The sequence below is a fragment of the Aquarana catesbeiana genome, linkage group LG02 (genome assembly GCF_042186555.1).
Source record: "Aquarana catesbeiana isolate 2022-GZ linkage group LG02, ASM4218655v1, whole genome shotgun sequence".
NCBI lineage: Eukaryota > Metazoa > Chordata > Amphibia > Anura > Ranidae > Aquarana > Aquarana catesbeiana.
The window spans coordinates 66,606,151-66,633,707 of NC_133325.1; the positions used below are offsets into that span (position 1 = coordinate 66,606,151).

Below are 27,557 nucleotides of genomic sequence, written 5' to 3' on the forward strand. Positions count from 1 at the left end.
ACACCGTTTTCATAGGTGGCGGGACTTACGTATGCATTTGCTTCTGCGTGTGAGCACACGGGGACAGGGGCTCTTTAAATTTATTTTTTTTTTTTAGTTTGTATTTATTTTTTTTTGTTGCGTTTGTAAGACCGCTGCGCAAATGCAGTGTGACAAAAAAGTATTGCAACAACCGCCAAGTTATATTTTATTCTCTAGGTAGGGTGTCTTGGGGAAAAAAAAAAAAAAAAATATATAAATATTATATATATATATATATATATATATATATATATATATATATATATATATTTTACACTGTCCCTTTAATTGTTTTTCTAATAAATGATATTGCTGTCACAAGGAATGTAAACATCCCTTGTGACAGTAATAGTCAGGAATAGATAACTCCTTTATGGAGGGATTGGGTGTCTATATAAGACCCCCAATAGCCCTCCTTTGCGCTTGAAAAGCATTCAAAACGCCCCGGCTGTCTTGAAGTCATTTTTTTTTATCAGAACGCTGTTAGGTCTTAGACTTAAGTGGACTGGAATGGATGTAATGACATCACTTCCGGGTTATTAGAGCAGGCGCTGCTCTGGAGGAAGAAAAGGGCGGAGCTTCGCCTTGTGGTCCTGCCCCTCCTGCTTCCCCCTTCAGATCATGTGACGGAGCTCCACGCTTCCCGCTGCCAGGCTCGGCACTGGCGGGGTGTTTGAAGACCGGAAGTGACGCCATGTGTGTTTAGGAAGACGGGACGGTGTACTGTCTGCGGAGGAGAGCTGGCGGCGGGTATTGTATGCTTTGTATATATAAATCACATCTTCTCTCTGAGCTGCGGAACCACAAGTTCCAGCGTGCTTGTGATACCCTGTTGTGGTGCGAGCCTGGAATGAGGGGGGGGGGCAGTGAGGTGAGGGGACATCCCTGGCTGCTACGAGTTTGATAGGCATCCAATGGGAATGCTGAAGTGAGAAATGTTTCCAAGAGATTTTCCCCTCACTTCCTGTCCTCCCCCTGACAGTGCTTCACCAGACAGGAAGTGAGGAGAAATCTCCTACAGGGGACACACAACATAAAAACCTGGCCAAGAGATTTCCCCTCACTTCCTGTCCCCCCCCCCCCCCGTTTATATGTTGGTGTCCCCTGTTGATTACCCCTCACCTCCTGTAACCCCCCCCCCCCTCTTGTTTATATGTTGGTGTCCCCTGTAGGAGATTTCCCCTCACTTCCTGTTCCCCCCCCCCCCCCGTTTATATGTTGGTGTCCCCTGTTGATTACCCCTCACCTCCTGTAAACCCCCCCCCCCCTTGTTTATATGTTGGTGTCCCCTGTAGGAGATTTCCCCTCACTTCCTGTACCCCCCCCCCCATGTTTATATGTTGGTGTCCCCTGTAGGAGATTTCCCCTCACTTCCTGTACCCCCCCTTGTTTATATGTTTGTGTCCCCTGTAGGAGATTACCCCTGACTTCCTGTACCCCCAATTTATATGTTGTCCTCTGTAGGAGATTTCCCTTCACTTCCTGTACCTCCCATGTTTATATGTTGGTGTCCCCTGTAGGAGATTACCCCTGACTTCCTGTACCCCCCCCATGTTTATATGTTGGTGTCCCCTGTAGGAGATTACCCCTGACTTCCTGTACCCCCCCATGTTTATATGTTGGTGTCCCCTGTAGGAGATTACCCCTCACTTCCTGTACCCCCCCCCCATGTTTATATGTTGGTGTCCCCTGTAGGAGATTACCCCTCACTTCCTGTACCCCCCCCCCCCGTGTTTAAATGTTGGTGTCCCCTGTAGGAGATTACCCCTCACTTCCTGTACCCCCCCATGTTTATATGTTGGTGTCCCTTGTAGGAGATTTTCCCTCATTTCCTGACCCCCCCCCCCTCTGTTTATATGTTGGTGTCCCCTGTAGGAAATTTCTTCTCACTTCCTGTCTGGTGAAGCACTGTCAGGGGGAGGACAGGAAGTGCGGGGAAGTCTCCTGCACACAGAAAGCGGGAACACTTTTCTTTAGTAGAGTAGGGGGAAGATTGGAACCCCTGGCAGGTTTTTATTTGTGTCCCCTGTTGGAGATTTCCTTTCACTTCCTGTCTTTTGAAGCACTGTCAGGGAGAGGGCTCTACTAAAGACACTGTCTGTTGGAGATTTCCCCTCACTTCCTGTCTGGTGAAGCATTGTCTGGAGGAGGAATGAGGGAAATCTCCAACAGACAGAAATCAGGAACACTTGTCGTTAGGAGAGTTGGAGGAAGGCGGGAACCCCGGGCAGGTTTTTATTTTTGTGTCGCATGTTGGAGATTCCCCTCGCTTCCTGTCCTCCCCCTGACAGTGTTTCACCAGACAGGAAGTGAGGAGAAATCTCCTACAAGGGACGCAAACATATTAACCTGCCAGGGGTTCCAGCCTTCCCCCTACTCTACTAAAGACAATTGTTCTTGATTTCTGTCCAATGGAGCTCAGCCCTCACTTCCTGTCCTCCCCCTGACAGTGCTTCACCAGACAGGAAATGAGGAGAAATCTACAGGGGACACAAACATATAAACCTGCCCAGGGGGTTCCAGCCTCCCCGCTACTCTACTAAAGACAAGTGTTTCCGATTTCTGTCTGTTGGAAATTTCCCCAACAGTGAGCCTTCCAAGCTGGCAAAACACAATGATTTCTGCTGGTGTCTACACCTGCTGGCAGTAATCACTTGCAAAGAAATCTGACAGGCTGGCTGTACTGAAGTTGATCGATGGATTGGCATTAATACAACCAGCCTGCCCATAGATGGATCGAATCTTGTCTGGTCCCTGCTGAACCGGCCGAGATTCAATCCATCTATGGCCGGCTTTAGCAAAGAAGGTACTTAGATTTTTTTTATTGATATGAATACATTTCCATCATCAATATACAGAAAGAGAATGGATCACTAAGGCCTCTTGCACATTAGGCGTAATTAAAAAAAAAAAAAAAAAAATACAGCTTTTAAGGGCATTTAACCCTTTTTTGTTTTCCCAGCCTCTAAACATTACTATTTTCTTACCCTATTGTGGTCGTCATACATCGACACTTAAACCTCAATACCGGGCATTTTCTCCCCCTTCCTGCCCAGGCCAGTTTTCAGCTTTCGCGCTTTGAATGACAATTGCGCGGTCAAATAACACTCTACCCAAATGACATTTTTATAGTGTTTTTTTTTTTTTTTTTTTTCTCGTATAGAGCTTTCATTTGGTATTTATTACCGCTGGGTTTTTAAAATTAATTTTTGCTAAAAAAAAAAAAAAAAAAATAGTCAAAATGTTGGGGGGGGGTTGTCAGAAAATCTTGTAAATAAGTAGTTTTTTGACAAGGTGGCACTGATGAGATGTCACTGAAGGGCACCGATGAGGAGGCACTGATATGCTGCACTGGTAGATGGCACTGAAAGCCATCACTGATGGGCACAAATTGGCATCACTGCTGGGCTCTGTTGGGGCTGCCCTGTAATCCGGGCACTGATGATCTGTAGTGGTCTTCCCTGCGAGGAGATGCTGCTGATTGTCTCTCCTCCCCTCACACGCTGTCAGTGTGAGGGGAGGAGATAGGGCTGGGGAAAAAATCGATTTAAATCTTCAATCGAGTTGTTGAGAGGTCAAATCGATTAAAAATTTAAGCAAATCGATATTTTTTTTTTTAGATTTTTTTTTTTTCCGCGCCGGTTTTCCATCCTGCGGCTTCGGCCTAGTCCGCGGCTTTGGCCGGACGCCGCGGACTAGGCCGAAGCCGCAGCTTCGCCTAAAAGCTCATGCCCGCAGCGCCTCAGGACCGGCGCGGTTTCCAAAGAAAAAAAAAACTTGCTTCAAATCGTGAATCGAGTTTTTTTTATAAGAAAATCTCCCAGCCCTAGGAGGAGAGCTGATTATCGGCACTTCCGTGTTTACATGTGATCAGCTGTGATTGGACACAGCTGATCACATGGGTAAAGAGTTGCATCATCAGCTCTTTACTGAGATCGGGGTCATGCCATGTCCCAGGGACACAATGAGGATATTTGCCAGCATGCCACGGATCGACAAGTAGCGTCCAACATTTTTTTTTTTTTTTTTTTTATTGAAGCATGATCACATCACAGAGCAGGTAGTGCAACGTTTCAGGGTCACGCAGGACCCCTTCGTCAGGCAGGTGACACAGCTTGCCATAACTGGGGCCATGTCATTGTCCCAGAACAAGAGGTGATCCCGCCCGCCGTCATTTTACTATGAGGGAGGCGGTTAAAGAGAAGCAATTAGAGGCTAAAAGAAAACCTTGCTTGAGCTTTCAGGGAGAAAAGCGTTTGAGCAGAAAAAATGCTTGGCGCTCCTAAACGCGTTTAGTGCGTATTCATTCATTCATTTCATTTGCCAGAATAAATTAATATTCTGGCCAATGACCTGAATGAATGCCAAAAGGCTCGATGTACCTAAATGCGTTTGCAAAATGTGGCTTTAGGTTTTTTTGTGGGGTTTTTTTTTTTTTTTTTCTCTGCTGCTTTTCTCCTCCCATTAGTAAAGGTGTTCAGAGGAACTGAGCAAATGCCCTGTGTGCATGAGGCCTAAAGCGAAACAAAAAGTTCCACTTTTACAAACTGCACGCAGGTCTTTGGAATGTACACTGAGCTGCGCAGGCTCAGCTGATGTTCCAGCACAGCTCTCCATGCGCCGGGTTAACTGAACTCTAGCACATGCGCAGGAGGGACCTCATCCCATGCCGGCCAATAAAGATGGCTGAAGCTGGGTAGAAGATGCTGACAAAGGATGTCAGACCTCTGAAGGGAGGTAAATATCTTGGGGTTTTGCTTCCGCTTCATGTGTGGAGTGGTCTAAACAAGCCCCAATAGAGCCTCCAATAACAGTAAAAACCTGACAGCACCAGCAGTTCTCTTAGCGCTCAGTTCTGAAGTATAAATGGGTTCGGGATCCTAGTCCCAACCCACCATCCCAATCCCGCCAGGAAGCCGACACTGCACGCCGCTAATCACAGACAGTGAGACATTTCCTGGTCTACAGCTGCACAAATCGGGAAATGTCTGATTGCCTGTGATTAGCGACGTGCAATGTCAGCTTCCAGGTGGGTTGGGACTAGGATCCTGAACACACCCCGGCCCATCCTAATCCTTCCCCACTCTATCCAAACTGAAAAAAAAGGAATGTTAAGGTTGTAGATGATCAGTGTAGCTATAGAAATAATCTGGAAATATAAGGTGATGATTGGGACGTTTAGGGCCGGTTCACACCTCGCACAGTCTAGTGCAGGGATATGCAATTAGCGGACCTCCAGCTGTTGCAAAACTACAAGTCCCATCATGCCTCTGCCTCTGGGTCTCATGCTTGTGGCTGTCAGTCTTGCTATACCTCATGGGACTTGTAGTTCTGCAACAGCTGGAGGTCCGCTAATTGCATATCCCTGGTCTAGTGCATTTTTAATCTACATCAAAAACGCATGGACAGTAGGTTACATGGATTCCAAAGGCCTTGGTTCACTCCAGTGCAGTCAACAGAAGTAGAACATGCTGCATTTTTCTGCATGGAACACATCTGGAAAGCAGCAAAATGCCTGATAAATGCACTGTAACACACGTCCCTAATTAACCACTTGCCGCCCGCCCACTGTCAAATGACGGAGGGACAGAGCGGCTCTCGTCCTGGGTGGATGTCATATGACGGCGCACCTGCAGGGGTACGCAGCGCGGCGATCACGGTCATGCGTTATGTTGCTAGGACACGGCACGACCACAATCTCTGTAAAGAGCCGCGGCGCTTTAACCATGTGATCGGCTGTGTCCAATCACAGCCGGCCACATGTAAACACGGAAATGCCGGTAATCGGCTCTCCTTGCCTCACACTGACAGTGTATGGCGAGGAGAGCCAATCAGCGGCATATCCTCGCAGAGGACATCCAGACGTGTAATCAGGGTACTGATGTTAGCGGGCATCCACTCACCTGCTGCCCCCACGTCCCTCATCTTGTTACTGCCGCATCACCGGCCGTCCTATTAAAGTGAATGAGACTGTCGGTGAGTCAACAGCGGGTCAGAGGAGGAGCTGATGTGGGACAGAGATGACAGTTGCTATTTAAAAATTATGATTTAAATCGACTTGATTTAAATCAAATCCACCCTGATCGGTACTCGGTGTTAAAAAAAAAAAAATGATATCGGTGCATCTCTAACGATAAGTTCACCTTTTGTAACCTATCCATATAAAGGGCATACCATGTAACATGTTACAGATGCACCAGCCTCCGCTCACTCCTAAAATGGGATTTCTTGTGTTTGCAGACATGAAGTATTTAGTAGACATCTTTAGTGCTATAAAACGCTGTATATATAATTTTCAATTTCTTCATAATGTCCCCTCTGTTTCCTGCACACAGGATTTATGACTAATGTACACGGAAAGCATGAAAAGGAAAGTGGCCAAAGTCGCCCCACTGCGGCTCAGTCCAAATGAAGAAGCTTCAATACTGAAGCAGGAACGGGAGAGGAGGAGGAAACTACGACTGCAGCAGGTGACCTAGAACTTTACATTACAAGTCCAAACCAATGGTTTTAAAGTGGAAGTAGACTGTATGTGAGCACCACAAACTGAAAATGCGATTTAACTCCTTTTTAATATTAAAACTCCCCCCCATCCATCAATCATCCATCTTTCCATGATTTGCTAGCCATGGCCATCTTGAGTAAGGGCAGATAACTCGCGTAGCATTTACTTCTTGGAATCCATCTTTATTTATTCTTTAGTGCCCTTTCACACTGGGGCGGTTTGCAGGCGCTATTGCGCTAATAATAGCGCCTGCAAACCGACCTGAAAGTGCCGCTGCTGTGTATCCAGTGTGAAAGCTCCGAGGGCTTTCACACTTGAGCAATGCGCTGGCAGGACGGTAAAAAAAGTCCTGCTAGCAGCATGTGAAGGAGCGGTGTGTATACCGCTCCTTTACCGCTCCTGCCCATTGAAATCAATGGGACGGCGCGGCTATACCGCCGGCAAAGCGCCTCTGCAGAGGTGCTTTGCGGTGGTATTTAACCCTTTCTCGGCTGCTAGCGGGGGGTAATACCGCCCCGCTAGCGGCCGAATACGATGGTAAAACGCCGCTAATAATAGCGGCGTTTTACCGCCGACGCCGTCCCCCGCCCCAGTGTGAAAGGGCTCTAAGGGAAACTCTTCCCTTTTTCTTCTGTGTGTGTTACTCATTATCCCCACCATGTTTAGTTGTAATTTGAACTCTCTCTGAGGTCGTTTTTTAGCTCTTGATAAGCAAAAATGATCAGTGATGAAAAACAGTAAAATCTGCTTTCCAGCTGACCTGGTACGTGATTTATTTATCTGAGAAACGTGTGTGTGTGTTTTTCTGTATGTGGAGCCTGTAGTCTGCGTGTGTTGTGGGTCTAGTTATTTTTCTGTATCTTTTTGTGTGTGTGGCCTGAGAGTGTTGAGATTCCTGTGCGTGTTTTATCTGAGCAATGATGACATCTACACTCTCCAGAAATATCCCGTGGTGGTTTCTACACTTGATCTGAGCTCAGATTTGTTGTCCTGCAGTATTGCTGAGGTTGGATATGTGAGTGGAAATCTTGATTGGCTTAAAGAGGAATTAAACAGTATCTGAGCACCAAAAAACTGAAAACGCTATTTCACCATTTACCATCCCTAAGATGTACCCATACGTCCTTGGATGGGAAGGGTGATATCTGTTATGCCTTCAGCTGCAGCCTTGATAGAGATTTTGTCTCTCCTTTTTTTTTTTTTTTTTTTTCCTGGGGATTCTGCGCAAAATAAAAATAATACGAAATGGCGATAGAGCTGCTTGAATATTTTTATGGGGGGGGGGGGGGGTGTTGTTCATCCCTTGTGATAGTTAGAGTTGACCCCCAGCTTTTAGGCACAGACCTGGCTGGAGAAAGTGCGGCTGTACTACAGGGGGGAGACACTTTAATAATTTTTACAGGTTACCTGTTAAGAGTTAGACCCCTTTTCACACTGAGGCGCTTTACAGGAGCTATAGTGCCTGTAAAGTGCCTCTCCTGTCTCTCCAGTGTGAATGTCCGAGGGCTTTCACACTGGAGCTGTGCGCTTGCAGGACGTTTAAAAAAAAACTCCTGCAAGCAGCATCTTTGCAGCATTGAACTGAATGGGCACCGCTGCTGAACAGCCGGCAAATCGCCAACGCCCCAGTGTGAAAGGGGCCTTACAGAGAAGGTCTTGTGCTAGAATTATTAGGGAAAATGGATGAATGGCTGCACGCTCCGGAGGGATGCCAAAATCCAAAGGACCCCAGATCTCTCTTCTACCTTTTTTAAAAGCAAAAGATCAAAAAAAAAAAAATGATATTTTGCTTAAAAATTAAAGGTTGTTTACATCCGCCTTGGACTGAAAGTGACATTATGATGTCTCTCTGGTCCTCCAAGACCGTAGAGCTGATCTGGTCTCTGGGAACCTCTATGGCCAGCTGTACGACCCATTGGATTGTTTCTCAGGTGCATCGGTAAGCCTGAGAAACACAGGTGGGAGTGTGTGGGGGGGTGGGTGTAACGTCTCCTCCCACTCCTTTTTTTGAAAGCGATCCAGCGGCTAATCCCTCAGATCACTTTCATGAGAGCCAGTCGCCGGCTGAAAAAGAAAATGCTGGGGTTATGACTGATAGCTTCAGCCATAATCCCGGTAAATCACTTGCAAACCGCAACGTGTATACAGCAGAAAAGTGCAGCGCTATAAATTAATAAATGTGTGTGCCACAACTAAATATTAAAGTGCAAAAGTCAAAACAATATCCATGGCGTAAAACCACATTAAGGCTCGATTCACACCTATGCATGTTGCTTTTGAGCGTTTTTGGAGGTTTTTTTTTCATGCTTGCCACGTTTTTGAGCCGCGTTTTTGCCGCGATTTGCGTTTTGCGTTTTTTTTTTTTTTTTTTCATTTTTTTTACAGTCTTAACCACTTCAGCCCCGGAAGGTTTTACCCCCTTCCTGACCAGAGCACTTTTTACAATTCGGCACTGCGTCGCTTTAACTGCTAATTGCGCGGTCATGCAATGCTGTACCCAAACGAAATTTGCGTCCTTTTCTTCCCACAAATAGAGCTTTCTTTTGATAGTATTTGATCACCTCTGCCGTTTTTATTTTTTGCGCTATACACGGAAAAAGACCGAAAATTTTGAAAAAAAATGATATTTTCTACTTTTTGTTCTAAAAAAAATCCAATAAACTCAATTTTAGTCATACATTTAGGCCAAAATGTATTCGGCCACATGTCTTTGGTAAAAAAAATGTCAATAAGTGTATATTTATTGGTTTGCGCAAAAGTTATAGCGTCTACAAACTAGGGTACATTTTCTGGAATTTACACAGCCTTTAATTTATGACTGCCTATGTCGTTTCTTGAGGTGCTAAAATGGCAGGGCAGTACAAAACCCCTACAAATGACCCCATTTTGGAAAGTAGACACCCCAAGGAATTTGCTGAGAGGCATGTTGAGCCCATTGAATATTCATTTTTTTTGTCCCAAGTGATTGAACAATGACAAAAAAAAAAAAAATTACAAAAAGTTGTCACTAAATGATATATTGCTCACACAGGCCATGGGCATATGTGGAATTGCACCCCAAAATACATTTAGCTGCTTCTCCTGAGTATGGGGATACCACATGTGTGAGACTTTTTGGGAGCCTAGCCGCGTACGGGGCCCCGAAAACCAATCACTGCCTTCAGGATTTCTAAGGGCGTACATTTTTGATTTTACTCCTCACTACCTATCACAGTTTTGAAGGCCATAAAATGCCCAGATGACATAAAACCCCCCCAAATGACCCCATTTTGGAAAGTAGACACCCCAAGCTATTTGCTTTGAGGCATGTTGAGTCCATGGAATGTTTTATATTTTGACACAAGTTGCGGGAAAGTGACAAATTTTTTTTTTTTTTTTTTTTTTTTTTTTTTTTTTGCACAAAGTTGTCACTAAATGATATATTGCTCACACAGGCCATGGGCATATGTGGAATTGCACCCCAAAATACATTTAGCTGCTTCTCCTGAGTATGGGGATACCACATGTGTGGGACTTTTTGGGAGCCTAGCCGCGTACGGGACCCCGAAAACCAATCACTGCCTTCAGGATTTCTAAGGGCGTACATTTTTGATTTTACTCCTCACTGCCTATCACAGTTTCGGAGGCCATGGAATGCCCAGGTGGCACAAACCCCCCCCAAATGACCCCATTTTGGAAAGTAGACACCCCAAGCTATTTGCTGAGAGGCATGGTGAGTATTTTGCAGCTCTCATTTGTTTTTGAAAATAAAGAAAGACGAGAAAAAAAATTTTTTTTTTTCTTTTTTCAATTTTCAAAACTTTGTGACAAAAAGTGAGGTCTGCAAAATACTCACTATACCTCTCATCAAATAGCTTGGGGTGTCTACTTTCCAAAATGGGGTCATTTGGGGGTTTTTTTTGCCACCTGGGCATTCCATGACCTCCGAAACTGTGATAGGCAGTGAAGAGTGAAATCAAAAATTTACGGCCTAAGAAAGCCTGAAGGCGGTGCTTGGTTTTCGGGGTCCCGTACGCGGCTAGGCTCCCAAAAAGTCCCACACATGTGGTATCCCCGTACTCAGGAGAAGCAGCAGAATGTATTTTGGGGTGTAATTTCACATATTCCCATGGCATGTTTGAGCAATATATCATTTAGTGACAACTTTGCGCAAAAAAAAATAAAAAGAATAAAAAATTGTCTCTTTCCCGCAACTTGTGTCACAATATAAATTATTCCATGGACTCAACATGACTCTCAGCAAATAGCTTGGGGTGTCTACTTTCCAAAATGGGGTCATTTGGGGGGGTTTTGAACTGTCCTGGCATTTTATGCACAACATCTAGAAGCTTATGTCACACATCACCCACACTTCTAACCACTTGAAGACAAAGCCCTTTCTGACACTTATTGTTTACATAAAAAAATAATTTTTTTTTGCAAGAAAATTACTTTGAACCCCCAAACATTATATATTTTTTTTAAAGCAAATGCCCTACAGATTAAAATGGTGGGTGTTTCATTTTTTTTTTTCACACAGTATTTGCGCAGCGATTTTTCAAACGCATTTTTTGGGGAAAAAACACACTTTTTTACATTTTAATGCACTAAAACACACTATATTGCCCAAATGTTTGATGAAATAAAAAAGATGATCTTAGGCCGAGTACATGGATACCAAACATGACATGCTTTAAAATTGCGCACAAACGTGCAGTGGCGACAAACTAAATACATTTTTAAAAGCCTTTAAAAGCCTTTACAGGTTACCACTTTAGATTTACAGAGGAGGTCTACTGCTAAACTTACTGCCCTCGATCTGACCTTCGCGGCGATACCTCACATGCATGGTGCAATTGCTGTTTACATTTGACGCCAGACCGACGCTTGCGTTCGCCTTAGCGCGAGAGCAGGGGGGACAGGGGTGCTTTTTTTTTTTTTTTTTTTTTTTTTCTTTATTATTATTATTTTTTTATCTTATTTTTAAACTGTTCCTTTCATTTTTTTTTTTTTTTTAATCATTTTTATTGTTATCTCAGGGAATGTAAATATCCCCTATCATAGCAATAGGTAGTGACAGGTACTCTTTTTTGCAAAAATTGGGGTCTATTAGACCCTAGATTTCTCCTCTGCCCTCAAAGCATCTGACCACACCAAGATCGGTGTGATAAAATGCTTTCCCAATTTCCCAATGGCGCTGTTTACATCCGGCGAAATCTAAGTCATAAAATGCTCGTAGCTTCCGGTTTCTTAGGCCATAGAGATGTTTGGAGCCACTCTGGTCTCTGATCAGCTCTATGGTCAGCTGGCTGAATCACCGGCTGCATTTTCAGGTTCCCTGTTGAGACAGGAGAGCCAGAGAAAAACACGGAAGACGTTGGGGGGGGAGGGGCATTCCCTCCCACTGCTTGTAAAAGCAGTCTAGAGGCTAATTAGCCGCTAGGATTGCTTTTACATGAAAGCCGACCGCTGGCTGAAAAGAATGATACCAAGATGATACCTAAACCTGCAGGCATCATTCTGGTATAACCACTCAAAGTCGTGAATGGCGTACCTGAAGACAAAAAAATGGTTAACAATAAAGCACAGTAAACGGTAAGGTATAAAAAATTGCATACCTGAAAAGCAAACATGATAAAACATAATAACAATAAAACATTGCAGAATAGAATACAGTAAAAAAGAACAGAACAATAGAGAGAGAGAATAGAGAGAGAAAGAACAATAAAACGACAACTATTTTTTTTTTATTTTATATTTTTGTATGTGTTTTTTTTTTTTTTTTACACTTTTTTTTGTAACTAACTTTTATAACTGTAACCGGTTCCAGGTTCGGGTCTCTCAAAATGCGATGGCATCTTGGGAGACCCTGTGAAAGTGTGCCTAGTCTGTGCAATGCTGTACCCTACGCTAATACTCAACTAGTGTATGGTAGCGTTCAAAATATTCACCAATGCAAAGACCAGGATTGTCAGGACAGGAGGGACAATAATAGCGGGTGTCACGTCTATATCCGCGCTTGCTGCAGACACGACATCTTTTTTGGGGGGGGGGTTCGTTGGGTAGGGGTACTCGGGAGGACATAAAGAAAATGCCTCTCATGCAGCCGACTGCATTTGGTTGGGGATGTGAATGGGGGAGGTACGGGCGCCGCAGAAGCGGTGGGTTCCCAATTAGGATTGGCGAATGCAGCAGGAAGGGCATTATGGGCACGACGGGCCTGTGTTCGTCTTCTTGGTGGCAGCGGGACACTACTTGTGCTTGCCACCTCACCAGCTTGAACTGCACTTATGGGACTCGCCACGTCACCAAGTGTTACTGCAGTGCTGGTTTGACTACGACCGGGGTGTACTAGGCCGCTGGTGCTTGCCAGTTCACCAAAACGCTACCAAAAAAACTGTTAGCGATCGCAAGGATCAGGCCTGACTCTGCGAACGCTGCAGTTATGCGTTTAGTGTTTTGTAAGTGACAGTGATCGATCGATACTGCACTTGGGTGGGCTGGGCTGGGCCGGGCGGAGGGGAAAAACGCAGGTGCTAGCAGGTATCTGGGCTGATCCCGCTAACACTGCGTTTGTGGGAACCCTAAACTGCTGGGGACGCTAGTATAGATCTGATCGGATCAGATATTGATCCGTTCAGATACTATACCACTAAGGGAGGCGTATGCTGCGTGCGTGGGTGTTAGCGGTACTGGCGCTAACCTGACGCTGCCTGGGGCTGGTGCTTGCCAGTTCACCAAAACGCTACCAGAAAAACTGTTAGCGATCGCAGGGATCAGGCCTGACTCTGCGAACGCTGCAGTTATGTGTTTAGTGTTTTGTAAGTGTCAGTGATCGATCGATACTGCACTTGGGTGGGCTGGGCTGGGCCGGGCGGAGGGGCAAAACGCAGGTGCTAGCAGGTATCTGGGCTGATCCCGCTAACACTGCGTTTGTGGGAACCCTAAACTGCTGGGGACGCTAGTATAGATCTGATCAGATCAGATATTGATCCGATCAGATACTATACCACTAAGGGAGGTGTACGGTGCGTGCGTGGGTGTTAGCGGTACTGGCGCTAATCTGACGCTGCCTGGGGCTGGTGCTTGCCAGTTCACCAAAACGCTACCAAAAAAACTGTTAGCGATCGCAGGGATCAGGCCTGACTCTGCGAACGCTGCAGTTATGCGTTTAGTGTTTTGTAAGTGACAGTGATCGATCGATACTGCACTTGGGTGGGCCGGGCAGAGGGGCAAAACGCAGGTGCTAGCGAGTATCTGGGCTGATCCCGCTAACACTGCGTTTTCGGGAACCCTAAACTGCTGGGGACACTAGTATAGATCTGATTGGATCAGATATTGATCCGTACAGATACTATACCACTAAGGGAGGTGTATGCTGCGTGCGTGGGTGTTAGCGGTACTGGCGCTAATCTGACACTGCCTGGGGCGACGCATATCACCGCCGGGCGATCAGGGGGCTAAACCTTTATTCGGTAATAAACGGCGGGTGCCCTGACACTATAAAAAATAAACAAACTAACCAGCGTCACTCGTAACAGTTATACGGTGATCAGTGGTGAAAGGGTTAACTAGGGGGCAATCAAGGGGTTAAAACCTTTATTAGATAGTATATGGGGGTCCCTGTCGCTATAAAACGCTGACGGCGAACCTAAATATTTACGTCTCTAACTATCGTCACCAGCGACACTAATACAGCGATCAGAAAAATGATCGCTTAGTGACACTGGTGACAGGGGGTGATCAAGGGGTTAAAACTTTATTAGGGGGGGTTAGGGGGGTATCCTAGACCTAAAGGGGGCCTAACACTCACTGCCCTAACACTGTAACTGTCACAAACTGACACTATGCAGTAATCAGAAAAAAAAAAAAAAAAAAAAAAAAAAAAAATACTGCTAATGTCAGTTTGTGACGGGGGGGGGGGGGGGTGATTGGGGGGGGATCGGGGGGCGATCGGGGGTGTAAGGTATGCCTGGCATGTTCTACTGTGTGTGTTTGTGTGTTGTGCACTTACATGTCTTCTCTCCTCGGCGCTGGACGGAAACTGCCAGACCGAGGAGAGATGACATCACATCCTCTGCCTGTGTGAAACTATACACAGGCAGAGGAGGATTCCCATTGGCTGGGAGCGATCGCGAGGGGGGGGCCACGATCGGATGGTCTCCCCCTCGCCTCCCGACGCTCCCAGTCAGATGCCGACCGCCGATGGCACCGGGGGGGGGGGTCCGATCGGACCCCCCGCCCGCGGGAGGCAGATCACGTACAGGTACGTGATTCTGCCTGCCCGTGCCATTCTGCCGACGTATATATACGTTAGGCGGTCGGCAAGTGGTTAAAAAAAAATTACAAAAAAAAAAAAACGGCAAAAACGCACCAAAAACGCATCAAAAACGCTGCAAAAACGGTGCACTTGCGTTTTTGATGCTTGTCCATTGAAAACCATTACATGCAAAACGCTGCTTTTTGCATGAAAAAAAGTCCCCGACCCTTTCCAAAAACGTAGAGATACAAAAAAGCATTGATGTGAACATGTTCCATAGGAACCCATGTTAAAAAATTCCCGTGCATTTCTGCAAAATGCAAAATGCATCAAAAAACGCGCTAGTGTGAATGGGGCCTAAAGATCTGGTTGACCCATTAACAGCAGACCCAGGCTGTATAACCTGTGAAGGAGATACCGGAGGAAAGGATTGCTTCTGCTTATTACATGCCTGAAGGTCACTTGGTGGCCGACACAATCTGCTGAGCGCTTTAAAATACCACTTCGGGTGAAGCACTTTATTTGAAGTAATAGCACTTTTTTAGGACACGGTGATTGGAGTGTATATATAGGAGATTCATCATTAATGTTTTGGAGCAAAGTCTATATGTCTTGCAGCAGTGTTTGACAATAATATGGACTCCTGTTTATTTTTCACATTCATTTTATATTCACTTTGATTTTTTTAGTTTGTTTTGGTATTTCACTACTGTTGCGCCCTGTACTGTTTTACATTCTGTTCTTTAGTCATCACTTAGGAGCAGCATCAGGTTTGATAGTGTATGTTATTGCATTTGGCTTCGCACCCATTTTCTTTATTTTTGGCTCTGACATCCTGTGGAAGTATCTTGATAACTGGAGCCTGAAGAGATGTCCCAATGTGCCGGGCCTTCACCACAAGATGGTTTCCACAGGTGCTGCCAATCGCGCACACATGCTCTGCGCGATCGCTCTCACAGGCTGATGTGTTTTTACTCTGTTTTGGAATTCCAACTTTTTACTTGATCGAGAGACTCTGCTGTGGGTCATCATGCACGCTATTGGAGTTTTTTTCCCATTTTTTTCTTTTTTTATATCCATTCACTTGCACTTTTGGCTATTGGGCTGGACTGGACTACCGCTCAGCGCCATATGGTGGTGAAGGCCCGGCACATAGGGACATCTTTTTAGGGCTCCAGTTATCAGGATACTTCAAAAGGATCTCAGATCCAACAATCCTTGTATGACCCCCCCTGAATAAGAGCGGTCACTGGCTTTCTGGTAAGCCTCCTGTCTCTCTCTGGCGGTGGTCTCACGTGGCCAAGTCTCTCATGTCCCACTATCTATGAATGATTCATTTCACAGCGCACCAGGATTTTATTTATGAACTCAAGTCACTTATTAACTTTAATAGAATATGGATATTTGTATTTTGTACACATTGATACATGGGACATTTGCTTAAATAATTGCTGTTGTGCACTGTACTGATTATTGTTTTATTGATTTTCATGATTTATGGTTTTACACCATGGATATTGTTTACACTTTTGCACTTTAATATTTAGTTGTGGCACACACTATATATCTGCTTATGTGCCTACTATCTGGGTTATAGTGTGTAGCTGCTGTACGTTATTGTTGTCCATCATAGCGCAGATATTTCTATCTTCTATAGTGTGTATATATACATACATACATACATACATACATACATACATACATACATACATACATACATACATACAGATTTTCTTTAAAAAAAAAAAAAAAACATGATTTCACGTTTTGAATCGAGGGTTTGTTTTTTTGTGGACACCGCGCCGGTCCTGGAGAGCTGCAGGCAGGAGTTTTTAGGCAAGTCCGTGGCGTCCGCTCTCACAGGCTAGGCCGAAGCTGCGGCCTCGCCTAAACACTCCTGCCTGCAGCTCCTCGGGACCAGCGCGGTTTGCTTAAATTTTGAATCGATTTGACCTCTCAACTCAAATCTCTATCATCTCTATCTCTATCTATATATTTATTATATTCAGGGGCGACTATAATTTAAATGACACCCTATGTACAGGTATAACAAGCACTTCATCCTGATCTATTTTGATAAATTACGTTTGGAGAATAAATGTTTGAATTGGTTACTATTAGTTGCTTGAGACAGATCATCCCTCGTTTTTTTATTAAAAATGACAGGTTCAATTTAATCCAGTTACTGTATTGATGGTTTTAGTTGTCTTCCCAGGATGCTAATTGGCTTCTGTCGTCTAGGTCAGAGAACAGGAGAAGTTTATCGCCCAGCAAATCCGGCAGGATGTGAAGGAGCGGAGAGATCATCAGCTCCAGCATTTGGCAGAGGAGCTGAGAGCCGAATGGGAAGAAGCTCAGGCTGAGAAGCTCCGAGCTCTGGAGGAGGTCTATCTGTCTGCACTGAATGCCATAGGAGAGGGACATCGGCAGGCCAAGGAAAATGTAAGGCTTCTCCCACTGTAGAAACAGTAACAGGACAGACTAAGGGGCATATTAGTAAACTGAACTTTCACCAAACATTCACTTGTGGTGAATCGCTGTCCCTTAAAATGCTTGTGCAATTCGGCTGCAGTGAATGTTATGCTAAATGTCAGATTCATTAATTTATAATTATACCTCTGTGGTGTATTTTTTTTTTTTTTTTTTTTTTTTTTTTTTTTTTATGCTGGTATATCGATGTGTTTGTGTGGACAACCTTATGGGGCAATCTGCATTGCATTTAGCAGAAATGCGGGTAAAGTAAGGATTTTATTACATACTGTTGGTAAACCTTTTTTTTAGGGATGCACTGAAATTTCGGCCACCGAACCGTATCGGCCGAAAATGGCCCTTTCGGCAAAAAGCCGAAAGAATTTTTGCCGTTACTGGTGCCGAAAATGGGGCGGGGCTCTGCCCCCGCCCCTGGTGCCGCCTATCAGGGGGACTTCCTATATTGAAAGGGGGGGGGGAGCCGCCGCCTTTTTGATTACAGCGTCGGGAACATCACAGCCTTCATTTCAATAGCTGTGTGTTCCCCGCTGCGCGCCGTCACATTCAGGATTGCCAGGATTGGGCGGGTGATCTCTCTATCAAAGTGCCCGGACAAGGGGGAGGGGCTGTATGTGACAGCGCTCAGCGGGGAACACACAGCTATTGAAATGAAAGCTGTGATGTTCCTGAGGCTGTAATCAGGCGGTGGCTCTCCTCTCCCTTCACTGGCTGCAATGGGGACAAGGCTGGCTGCATCTGAAGAGCACTGGTGAGGCTGCATTGATCTCTTGTACCATGTCCCCAGTCGCTGACTATCTCCTGTATAAAAATATTTTTAAAAACAGTCACTTTCGGTTTCTGTGCTGTTTAGGTATCGGTTTTCGGGATCAAGGAAGATTTATTTTCGGTTTCGGCACCAAAAAAACCATTCGGTGCATCACTGCTTTTTTTTTAAATTTTGTCTCATCCTACTCCCACTTTTTATTTAATTAGGATATCAAAGCGGTGAGTTGCGTTATCTGGATGCCTATTAACTACAATATATTACCAAAAGTATTGGGACACCTGCCTTTACACGCACATGAGCTTCAACTCTTCTGGAAAGGCTGTCCACAAGGTTTAGGAGTGTGTCTATGGGAATGTTTGATCATTCTTCCAGAAGCACATTTATGAGGTCAGGCACTGATGTGGACGAGAAGGCTTGGCTCGCAGTCTCCGCTCTAATTCATCCCAAAGGTGTTCTATCAGGTTGAGGTCAGGACTCTACAGGCCAGTCAAGTTCCTCCACCCCAAACTCGCTCATCTGTGTCTTTATGGACCTTGCTTTGTGCACTGGTCCAAATCATTTGGTGGAGGGTGGATTATGGTGTGGGGTTGTTTTTCAGGGGTTGGGCTTGGCCTCTTAGTTCCAGTGAATGGAACTCTTAAGGGGTTGGCATACCAAGACATTTTGGACAATTTCATGCTCCCAACTTTGTGGGAGAGGTTAGGGAAAAGCCCCTTTCTGTTCCAACATGACTGTGCACAAAGCAAAGTCCATAAAAGACATGGATGAGCGAGTTTGAGCTGGAGGAACTTGACTGGCCTGCACAGAGTCCTGACCTCAACCTAATAGAACACCTTTGGGATACATTAGAGTGGAGACTGCGAGCCAGACCTTCTCGTCCACATTAGTGCCTGACCTCACAATTGTGCTATGACCATTCTTTCAAAACATTCCCATAGACACACTCCTAAATCTTGTGGACAGCCTTCCCAGAATTGAAGCTGTTATAGGTGAAAAGGGTGGGCCAACTCAATATTGAACTCTACGGACTAAGACGCCATTAAAGTTCATATGCATTACTTTTGGTAATGTGTATGTTGGGGTGGGATATAACAGCTGCACAAGTGTTGTTGGGGTTTTTTTTTTTTTTAAATATATACTGCCTTCTTTTATTCCCTGAATGCTCTGGAGTTTTAGCAGGGATACCACATTACCTTACAGATTCAACTAAGTATGTGATAACAGAATGTTTTTAAAAGGAAATATTTAGAAATTCTGTTATCCTCTCTGTTACAAGATTAATGTGCAGTGGGTGTGTGTAAAATTGTTGTGCAAAATAGCTTATTTACAGCACCACTGGGCGCTCGCGTGACCTCCCGCTGCTCTCCATCCCCGCTCCGAGCACCAGGGGGGGGGGGGGGGGGGGGGGGCGCAAGATTTCCCACTGACATCAGCCGAGAGGAGAGCAGCAGAAGGTCACGTGAGCACCCTGTTATATAATCTTGTAACAGAGCGGATTACAGGATTTCTTAAAGTGATTGTAAACTGTTTTTGTTATAAAAAAAAAAAAAAAAAAAGTCATACTTGCCTCCACTGTGCAGCTCGTTTTGCACAGAGTGGCCCCGAGCATCCTATTCTGGGTCCCTAGGTGGCTCTCACGGCTCCTCCTTGCATCAGATAACCCCCTCGGAGAAGCGATCTGGGGGGGTAACCAGGCAGGAGCGCTCCCGAGTTCAGCATTTGCGTCCATAGACACGCATGGTGGACTTGGCCCCGGCGCCCGCATCATTGGATTTGATTGACAGCAGCGGGAGCCAATGGCTGCGCTGCTATCAATCTATCCAATCAAGAGCCGGGACCCCGTGCAGAGCGGGAGAGTGCGTCTCCACCGAGGGGGATTATGGGGCTCAGGTTAGTAAAACGTGGGGGCTGGGGGCCGTTCACTGCCAGAAGTTTTTTCACCTTAACACAAGGTATCAAAAAATGGGGGTGTGACGTGTCCACTGAATTATAAAAAATGCACCAACATGCCTCCATCCCAATTAGGTAACAAATGAAGATAGAGGAGAAAAGCGGGACTTTGCGTGAGGCATGTTGGTGAAGATGTAAACTGAATAGTATATGCTAGAATATGTAATCTAGGGTACGTCCTATACATAGTTGTGTCCACCAAACGTAAACCAGGTATGAATAGTATAAAAGTTTAATTGCATAGGTCCTAGAACCAAATACAGTCATGAAAAAACATCATATGCAACATTTAAGCATGTAATAGACAATATATTGGAAGGTGTGCTAAAGACACTGGTTGTACAATTTACAGTAGAGAATACAATGTATGCTGGATGAATATGTGCATCGATAGTTATTAACTCAACGCGTTTCTTGGCTTATAACCAATCATCAGGAGTCCGATGCAATTTGGGCTGCATTGAAACAATAAACATGTATTAATATGTGGGCAGATATATAGGAAAAAGATGCAGAAGAATTCAAGTTTGCCATCGTACTCAGACAGTGTCTTGGTCTATGATAACCTAAATCCTAGAATGCAGCATTGATCCGGGTCTACAAAGTCTCCCCCGGGGTTGAGGCAGGAAGCTCGCCCCAGGAGACCATCGGCCACAGCCACCAGATTGACCAGGGTGCACATAGGGGCCGCCAGGCAGGGACAAACAACGAGGCCACAAAACCCTGAAATGACTGTGAAAAAATTAAATTAAGTGTTTGAACATGGGACAACCGTGAAAAATAGATAGGGTGACCAGATGGTGAGAAACCAAAGAGTGAGTGGATATGGAGTATAGACCGGAGCCAGAAAAAGACAAGCAAAGGGAGATGAGGCAGTATGTAAAGAGAATAAGGGAGAGAGTGTGTGCAGCTAAGGGGCCGAAGGACCAAAGTGGAAATGTGCAACGAAGTTACCTGTGTAGTGAGAGTGATGGGCCCGGCCAATTGCCACAATTCCCTAGCGAAACCTACATGCACCCGGCATGGGGCCGCCATTATATGCCGCGGACCGGGGGCGTGCATGACATTGGCGGGTCTTAGCTGCACACACTCTCTCCCTTATTCTCTTTACATACTTCCTCATCTCCCTTTGCTTGTCTTTTTCTGGCTCCGGTCTATTCTCCATATCCACTCACTCTTTGGTTTCTCACCATCTGGTCACCCTATCTATTTTTCACGGTTGTCCCATGTTCAAACACTTAATTTAATTTTATTTTTTCACAGTCATTTCAGGGTTTTGTGGCCTCGTTGCTTGTCCCTGCCTGGCGGCCCCTATGTGCACCCTGGTCAATCTGGTGGCTGTGGCCGACGGTCTCCTGGGGCGAGCTTCCTGCCTCAACCCCGGGGGAGTCTTTGTAGACCCAGATCAATGCTGCATTCTAGGATTTAGGTTATCATAGACCAAGACACTGTCTGTGAGTACGATGGCAAACTTGAATTCTTCTGCATCTTTTTCCTATATATCTGCCCACATATTAATACATGTTTATTGTTTCATTGCAGCCCAAATTGCATCAGACTCCTGATTGGTTATAAGCCAAGAAACGCGTTGAGTTAATAACTATCGATGCACATATTCATCCAGCATACATTGTATTCTCTACTGTAAATTGTACAACCAGTGTCTTTATCACGCCTTCCAATATATTGTCTATTACATGCTTAAATGTTGCATATGATGTTTTTTCATGACTGTATTTGGTTCTAGGACCTATGCAATTAAACTTTTATACTATTCATACCCGGTTTACGTTTGGTGGACACAACTATGTATAGGACGTACCCTAGATTACATATTCTAGCATATACTATTCAGTTTACATCTTCACCAACATGCCTCACGCAAAGTCCCGCTTTTCTCCTCTATCTTCATTTGTTACCTTTAACACAAGGGTTTGCAACCCCTTTAATACTAATGCTACAGACTCCCAAGCTGACAGGCAGGGAGGGGGGAGAGAGGGGAGCAGCGGGATGAAGGAGACACGTAAACTGGCCATGGTAATCATGGTTCAGCAGTCATGATTACTGTGGTCAGCACAGACAGGGGGACACAGGAACGGTCGGGCTCAACCAGGTTTTTTTTAACATAGAGAAGAGTAAATGACACAGCGTAAGCATTGTGCTGTGTAATGGCGTCAGCAGCCAACGGTGTGGGAAGGTGGGGTAAGGGGGAGCTGGAGGAGAGGAGGCTGGAGCTGGAACATGTTGCATCCTAAATATGGGTGGAACATATAACATTTCACAAAGGTGACCTTATCCTTTTAAGAAAAATTTCTGTTTTGTTTCAGTCTCTGAGCACTAAGGGCCTGCTCACACTGCCCATACACTAATCTGCAGCAGTTTAGTGTGTGGGCAGATCTCTATTCAGCTGCAATAAACTTGGCAGTAAGGGGCAGCATTTTATTGCTTCACACTTATTAAAAAAAAAACAAAAAACATATATTGGACCTTTTTAACCACTACGACTGCGCCATAGCTGAATGATGGCTACAGCGTGGCTCGATAAGTCTGGAAGGGCGTACTATGATGTCCTCCCAGAATGGTGCTCCTGCACGATCCCTGGGTCGCACACACTGGAATATTCGTGGACCTGGCAGATAACCGTAAATGGCCGCTGACTAAGGCCGTTTACCAAGTGATCGCTCTGTCAAATGACGGAGCGATCACTTGTAAACAAACCGGCGTCATGTCCGGTTCCTCTCTCCCCTCTCTTGTACAGTGTGAGCGGAGAGGGGAGAGATCAGGTGCTGCAGCGCTGTGGGCTGGATCTGTAGTGCTCACAGCGCTGATCTGTTCCCGCCTCATCCATCCATGCTTAGCCATCCCATACATAATCATCCATGCTCAGCAATACTCATCCATCCATGCTCAGCAATACTCATCCATCCATCCATCCATCCATCCATGCTCAGCAATACTCATCCATCCATCCATGCTCAGCTATACTCATCCATCCATCCATGCTCAGCTATACTCATCCATCCATCCATGCTCAGCTATACTCATCCATCCATGCTCAGCTATACTCATCCATCCATGCTCAGCTATACTCATCCATCCATGCTCAGCTATACTCATCCATCCATGCTCAGCTATACTCATCCATCCATGCTCAGCTATACTCATCCATCCATGCTCAGCTATACTCATCCATCCATGCTCAGCTATACTCATCCATCCATGCTCAGCTATACTCATCCATCCATGCTCAGCTATACTCATCCATCCATGCTCAGCTATACTCATCCATCCATGCTCAGCTATACTCATCCATCCATGCTCTGCTATACTCATCCATCCATCCATGCTCTGCTATACTCATCCATCCATCCATCCATGCTCTGCTTTATTTATCCATCCATCCATGCTCTGCTTTATTCATCCATCCATCCATCCATGCTCTGCTTTATTCATCCATCCATCCATCCATGCTCTGCTTTATTCATCCATCCATCCATCCATGCTCTGCTTTATTCATCCATCCATCCATCCATGCTCTGCTTTATTCATCCATCCATCCATCCATGCTCTGCTTTATTCATCCATCCATCCATGCTCTGCTTTATTCATCCATCCATCCATGCTCTGCTTTATTCATCCATCCATCCATGCTCTGCTTTATTCATCCATCCATCCATGCTCTGCTTTATTCATCCATCCATCCATCCATCCATGCTCTGCTTTATTCATCCATCCATCCATGCTCAGCTATACTTATCCATCCATCCATGCTCAGCTATACTCATCCATCCATCCATGCTCAGCTATACTCATCCATCCATCCATGCTCAGCTATACTCATCCATCCATCCATGCTCAGCTATACTCATCCATCCATCCATGCTCAGCTATACTCATCCATCCATCCATGCTCAGCTATACTCATCCATCCATCCATGCTCAGCTATACTCATCCATCCATCCATCCATGCTCTGCTTTACTCATCCATCCATCCATGCTCTGCTTTATTCATCCATCCATCCATCCATGCTCTGCTTTATTCATCCATCCATCCATCCATGCTCTGCTTTATTCATCCATCCATCCATCCATGCTCTGCTTTATTCATCCATCCATCCATCCATGCTCTGCTTTATTCATCCATCCATCCATCCATGCTCTGCTTTATTCATCCATCCATCCATCCATGCTCTGCTTTATTCATCCATCCATCCATCCATGCTCTGCTTTATTCATCCATCCATCCATCCATGCTCTGCTTTATTCATCCATCCATCCATCCATGCTCTGCTTTATTCATCCATCCATGCTCTGCTTTATTCATCCATCCATCCATCCATGCTCTGCTTTATTCATCCATCCATCCATCCATGCTCTGCTTTATTCATCCATCCATCCATCCATCCATGCTCTGCTTTATTCATCCATCCATCCATGCTCTGCTTTATTCATCCATCCATCCATCCATGCTCTGCTTTATTCATCCATCCATCCATGCTCTGCTTTATTCATCCATCCATCCATGCTCTGCTTTATTCATCCATCCATCCATGCTCTGCTTTATTCATCCATCCATCCATGCTCTGCTTTATTCATCCATCCATCCATGCTCTGCTTTATTCATCCATCCATCCATGCTCTGCTTTATTCATCCATCCATCCATGCTCTGCTTTATTCATCCATCCATCCATGCTCAGCTATACTCATCCATCCATGTTCAGCTATACTCATCCATCCATTCATACTCAGCTATACTCATCCATCCATTCATTCATGCTCGGCTTTATTCTGCACTCCTGTGCCCCATGTTCAACAGACAGCGGGTTGAAGTCTGCTGACGTAGAAGACCCGGTCCAGGCTCGGGCAAGATTGCGACACTGGGGTCGGCATCCGCCCGCATGCCTTGACCGGTACCTGGCTCAACCTCTCGGCGAGGCCCTTAGAGCCTGAGCCCGCTGCTCCTGCCCCCTCCACAGCCCCACACTCCAATGAGTGCGGGGGGGGCAGAGCAGAGAGCTGCTGATTGACAGTCACAAGCACTCTGCTCGGGGAGCTGTGAGAACCTGTGCTGTTTGATCTCTCGGTTCTCAGTGTTGCAGCCAGCATGGGGCAGATGCTGCATCCACCTAGGTAAGTATAAATGTGCAAAAACACTAAAATTCTCAATTTTAAGCTGGCCGTAGACAGATTGACATTTGAGCATGAACCGGCCGATTTTTGATATAGGCAGGCTGGGTTGTGCTCAAGTCAATCTACTGATCGACTTCATAGAACCAGCCTGTTCTGTTTTCTTTTTTTTTCTTTTTCGTATGGTTATTGACGCGAGATGTGGATTGCATCAGTAATAATCATGGTCTGAAGGCAGGGAAACCTCCTGCTGTCAGAATACAATAGTGCAGTGGGAGCGATCAACACTGAGGCCGGGTTCACACTGTAACCCGCTGCAGATCACACAGGAGCACTGGGCGTCCCTGTTTCAGGGACGATTCTATGCCTGAATTCGGCCCTGAAACCGAGCCAAAGACGCACAGTGTTTCTGTGCAGTGCGCTCTGCAGCCGCAACAGAGATATGTGAACCGGCTCATAGGGAGCCAGTCACATTCTCCTGCTATGCGAATTGGATGCGGAGAAAGGTGTGAACCCGGCCTTAGACTGCTTTCACACTGAGGCGCTATAGCGCCTCTAAACAGCCTCTCTTCTCAATCCAGTGTGAAAGCTCGAGTGCTTTCACGCTAGAGCGGTGCGCTGGCAGGACGCCAAAAAAAGGCCTGATAGCTGCATCCTTTGAGGTGCTGTAGGACTGGTGTATACACCTCTCCTACAGCACCCCTGCCCATTTAAATCAATGGGCAGCGCCACCTAGGTGCTGGCAAAGCAGTGCTCTGCGGGCGCATTTAACCCCTTTTTCGGCCGTTAGCGGGGGTTGAATATGCCCCGCTAGTGGCCGAAAAGGGCAGCATAAGCGATGGTACAGGCGGCACTCTTATCCCCAATGCCCCAGTGTGAAAGTAGCCTTAATGTGTTGGTGGGGAAATCCAAGTGATTCTTCTTTCCTTCAACCCATAGTTGAAGGAAAGAAAAATTGCTTAATGTATAGCCAGCCTTTGAGCTTGAGGTAGAGTTTCATGCGTACCCAGCTCCTACCTTTTGGTTTACTGCCATGAAGCTTTCCTCTTGTGTATTCATTTGGGTATACACTGACAGCGATGCGATTGGGGCTGTTGGTGGGCAGACCCTCCTTCTGGTCAGTGCATTTGTAGAAAGTGGCTGCAGTGACCTGTCTCAGTATTTTCAGGACCAAAGGAAGCTAAATTCCTGTAATGTATTGAACTGGCCCAAAGGACGCCTCTGAACATGAAATCTGTTGCACAGTTTCGACTGGGAGACGTTTCTGTTTTTACGTTTTAAATGTTCGTTTTTCTTTTATTATTTTTTTTTTTTTTTTTTTGGACAAAGCCACTGTAATTGCCTAAGAACCTTACACAGTAATCCAGTTTCTGCCAAATCCTCTTGGCGAAGGATTAATTTATTACTCCTTGGTCTGCTCATAACAATGCATTGCTATTTAGTTTGAGGACTATGTCTATTGACTTGGCATTTTGTTGCTATAAAGTTCATTTAAAAAACATTTGTAAGAGTGTGATCTTTATTTGAGATGTATCTAAACCCAACAACAAATATGTAGTATATTGCAGCTAACCAGTCCTTCGATGTGATTGCTTTCGTCTTTCTTTATGTACACCTGGTGATCCTGCCAGTAAGGTCTGGTTCACACCTGTGCGTTTTTTCTTCTGCTTTTTGCAGAAACGCACTTCAGTCCATTTAACATGGTTGTTTCCTATGTTACACATTCACATCTATGCTTTTTTGAGCTGCTGCATGTTTTTGGAAAGGATCAGGGACTTTTTAAAAATGCAAAACAGTGCATTTTTTAGTTCAATAGACTTCAATGCAAATGCTGCAGAAAAGCATGTAGTGCGTTTTTTGCCGTGATTTCCACTTTTTAATCTGCAGAGCAACAAGTTTGGCATGGTTTTTGGTTTTGTTTTGTTTTTTTTTTTTTGGCAAAGACTTGTGCAAAAAACACTGTAGAAATGGATAAAAAAAACTGCATAGCTGTCAACCAGGCCTAACACACTACCTGTCCTGGGTGACAACACTCACCCATTGTACTATATCTACAGAGGAGCAGTGTTGTCGCATGACAGGTGTTAGGACTACAGAACCTCTCCTCATCTCTATAACATGGGCAAGAGGTGCTACGGTATGTAGTTCTCAGAGATAGCCAGGAACTATGTTAATTATCAGGGATCAGCAGAGGCAATGAGCACAGAATTTCTGCCAGGATCAATAGTGTGTGGGGTTTTTTTTATTATTTCTTCTTTTTAATTGCTCTTATTGAGCAGATATAATAAAACACTGTTAATTGTATATTTAACAGACCAATAAACCACCTTTTGGAACGGTTTCATGTTGCACCCATATTAAAGGGTAACATAACCTGGTCGCACTTCCCTACCTACACCCCCCCCCCCCCCTTCCCCAAGAAGCTCACAGTGTGCAGTGAGATGAACTTCAGTACAG

The 27,557-nt window shown here is 45.3% G+C and overlaps 1 protein-coding gene across 1 annotated transcript in view; it reads left to right on the plus strand.

Moving 5' to 3' along the window:
* Positions 1–614: 614 nt before the first annotated feature.
* CEP295 (centrosomal protein 295) overlaps positions 615–27,557 on the plus strand; it is a 129,517-nt gene continuing 102,574 nt past the window's right edge. Inside the window, 3 exon segments of the mRNA XM_073612999.1 lie at positions 615–771; positions 6,357–6,491; positions 17,007–17,207. Coding sequence (XP_073469100.1) covers positions 6,369–6,491; positions 17,007–17,207 — 324 coding nt within the window. The 5' untranslated portion in view covers positions 615–771; positions 6,357–6,368.